Source organism: Monosiga brevicollis, genomic scaffold (genome assembly GCF_000002865.3).
Source record: "Monosiga brevicollis MX1 MONBRscaffold_10 genomic scaffold, whole genome shotgun sequence".
Classification (NCBI taxonomy): Eukaryota; class Choanoflagellata; order Craspedida; family Salpingoecidae; genus Monosiga; species Monosiga brevicollis.
In genome coordinates this window covers 739,905-742,250 of record NW_001865047.1, presented here as the reverse complement: position 1 = coordinate 742,250, position 2,346 = coordinate 739,905, and the positions used below count along the sequence as shown (strand labels likewise).

General features: G+C 54.6%; 1 protein-coding gene across 1 annotated transcript in view; it reads left to right on the top strand.

Annotated features, from left to right (window-relative positions):
- MONBRDRAFT_25497 (uncharacterized protein) overlaps nucleotides 1-2,346 on the top strand; it is a gene marked incomplete at both ends in the record, with an annotated part of 5,445 nt that overhangs the window by 2,704 nt on the left and 395 nt on the right. The window contains 8 exons of the mRNA XM_001745912.1: nucleotides 130-221; nucleotides 343-373; nucleotides 479-552; nucleotides 647-738; nucleotides 857-1,080; nucleotides 1,210-1,218; nucleotides 1,330-1,698; nucleotides 1,824-2,267. Coding sequence (XP_001745964.1) covers nucleotides 130-221; nucleotides 343-373; nucleotides 479-552; nucleotides 647-738; nucleotides 857-1,080; nucleotides 1,210-1,218; nucleotides 1,330-1,698; nucleotides 1,824-2,267 — 1,335 coding nt within the window. The remainder of the gene's footprint in view (nucleotides 1-129; nucleotides 222-342; nucleotides 374-478; nucleotides 553-646; nucleotides 739-856; nucleotides 1,081-1,209; nucleotides 1,219-1,329; nucleotides 1,699-1,823; nucleotides 2,268-2,346) is intronic.

Genomic DNA, 2,346 nt, shown 5'->3' with positions numbered 1-2,346 from the left:
AGCCTCGTTGTTATGGCCTTCCCCTCCGCCCCCCCCCCCCCCCCCTTTCCTATGGCTTTGAGATTTCCTTTTCGGTACCTTTGGCCCTGATCAACCGTCCCAAACCCTCTCCGTTGAATGATTGTTCAGACGCGTGAGGAATTGGCGCAGTACATCTCCTTTGCCCGCAAGAGCATTCGGCCAAAACTGACTGACGCCGCAGCCCGAGACCTGATGACTAGGTACAGTGAGAATCGAACCGACGTGCATTGGAACTTTTGTGCCCCCTGTTTTGCTACTTATTCTGCTCTGCTTTTGGTTCATCTCATGCCCGCTTGCATTGTGTCCATTGGATGTGCGTAGCTACGTTGAGATGCGTCAAGGAGGCAATCAGGTTGGGAGGCTATCGTGGAATACGCGCCCAACATTGTGTGTGCTCGGTTTACATTTGGATCAAATGACTCACGTTTGGTCCTTGTTCGAATACCTTGACGTGTAGCGTAAAACGGTTTCGGCAACGCCTCGTCAGCTCGAGTCGCTTATTCGCCTATCAGAGGCGCATGCTCGCATGCGGTACGTTGTGTGCCATGCTTGAGACGGACACGCCTCTGTCTCCACTCGATGCCTCTCTCCCTGATTCTAATTGTATGCTTAATCTGGGCCGCAGACTGAGTGAATTGGTCGAGCCGGAAGACGTGGCCGAGTCGGCGCGTCTGATGCGCACGGCTCTGCAACAGGCTGCTACGGACCCCGTCACTGGTAAGAAAGCAAACTGTGACGAGTGTGCATGTGCAGCACACACAAGCGCCGCCTTTGTTTCCGATCAACTGACCGTGGAGACGATCTCATGATTTCGCCTGTTTGAATGATGGGCTAGGTCAAATTGATTTGGACCTGATTACCACGGGTCAGAGCAGCACTCGGCGGCATTTGAAGCAGGACTTGGCCAAGACCATTGTCAACTTGATTCGCAAGCGTCACATCACCACCATCACCTTCAGCCACTTGTTGCGTGATCTGAACGAGGATTCAACGTTGACCATCACCGCTGAGCAAGTTCGGGAGGCTTTGGAACAGCTCATGGCTGACGAGTTTCTCAAGGTGAGTTGTTGTTTTTTTTCCCTTTTCCCATTGTTGTGTGTATGTGTCCTTTGGCTTTAGGGATGAGCTTGAGGGATTGATCGCGCAGCTGCGTATCTAACGGCCGTTGCTTGCGATACAATCATGTAGATGCCCAAGGTGCGCACTAGTGCCGATTTTGTGATTACCGTCCTTGCGGCGCAATAGAAACGGATTCAATTCCCTGCCTGTTGTCCTGTTGTGTTCGTTCCCCGGTTCTCCTGTCCCCAGTGCCAAGCGTGGCCCGCACCAATTCAACTGACAAAGTTTACAAAGCGAGCACCCCTACCGGGTCTCTCTCTCTCTCTCTCTCTCTCTCTCTCTCTCTCTCTCTCTCTCTCTCTCTCTCTCTCTCAACTAAATCTCTCTCAAAGCTCGAATTCAAAATTAAAACTCTTTTTCATTTTATTTTTTGCACTTTTGATCCAGTGCCTGCGAAACGTCGAAATGGCGGCGGTGCTGGCCAAGTCGGGGTTTCGGCTGGGTTCAGGGGAGGTGCAGCTGGAAGGCCCGTTTGAGAGTCAGGTGGGAGGCCGCAAGGGATACCTGGCCATTACCACGCGCCGCTTGTTTTGGCACTATCTCAACAAGGAGCCCGAGGTGCGTCCCACTGAGCTGCTCAGCATTGTTGGCCTCAATCGAAGCAGCGCCTCACGCCTCACGCCTCACGCCTCACGCCTCACGCCTTGCGCTTCCCTCTCCTTTCTATCCTGTTTGCATCCTAGGCACAGCATCGGGTGCTGATGTCGGACATTAAGAATGTGCGCGTCACACCCGTCACGTCGCCACGCCATCTGCTGGAGGTCCAGATTGTGGACTCGGTGCCCCTCAAGGTTCGCTTTCTCCAGCGTGAGCTCTTGGAGTCGGCTAAGAACTTGATTCTTGGGATTCGAGATGGCAAACTCGATACCCGTACCCTTGAAGATGAGCAACTGGAGAAGGAGCGGCGCTTCGCCGCGCAGAACCCAGAGCTGAACATGGGCGTGGGCAACGGTCAAGAGCGGTCCACCGTCGAGCGTGACCGTGCGGCTGAGGCACAACGGCGCCAAGAACTGCTGACCCAACGACGCACGCAGCTTTTGGAGTCAAACCCCATGCTGGCTGAACTTTGCCAGCAGCTCGTCGCTACGGACGGTGCTGCCGCTGCGGATGCCTCTGGGAGTGGTGACGTGCGTCGAACCATGTCGCTCAACGATTTCTTTGCCATCTTTGGCGAAGAGGACCACACCGATCTCGTGGCCGCCGACC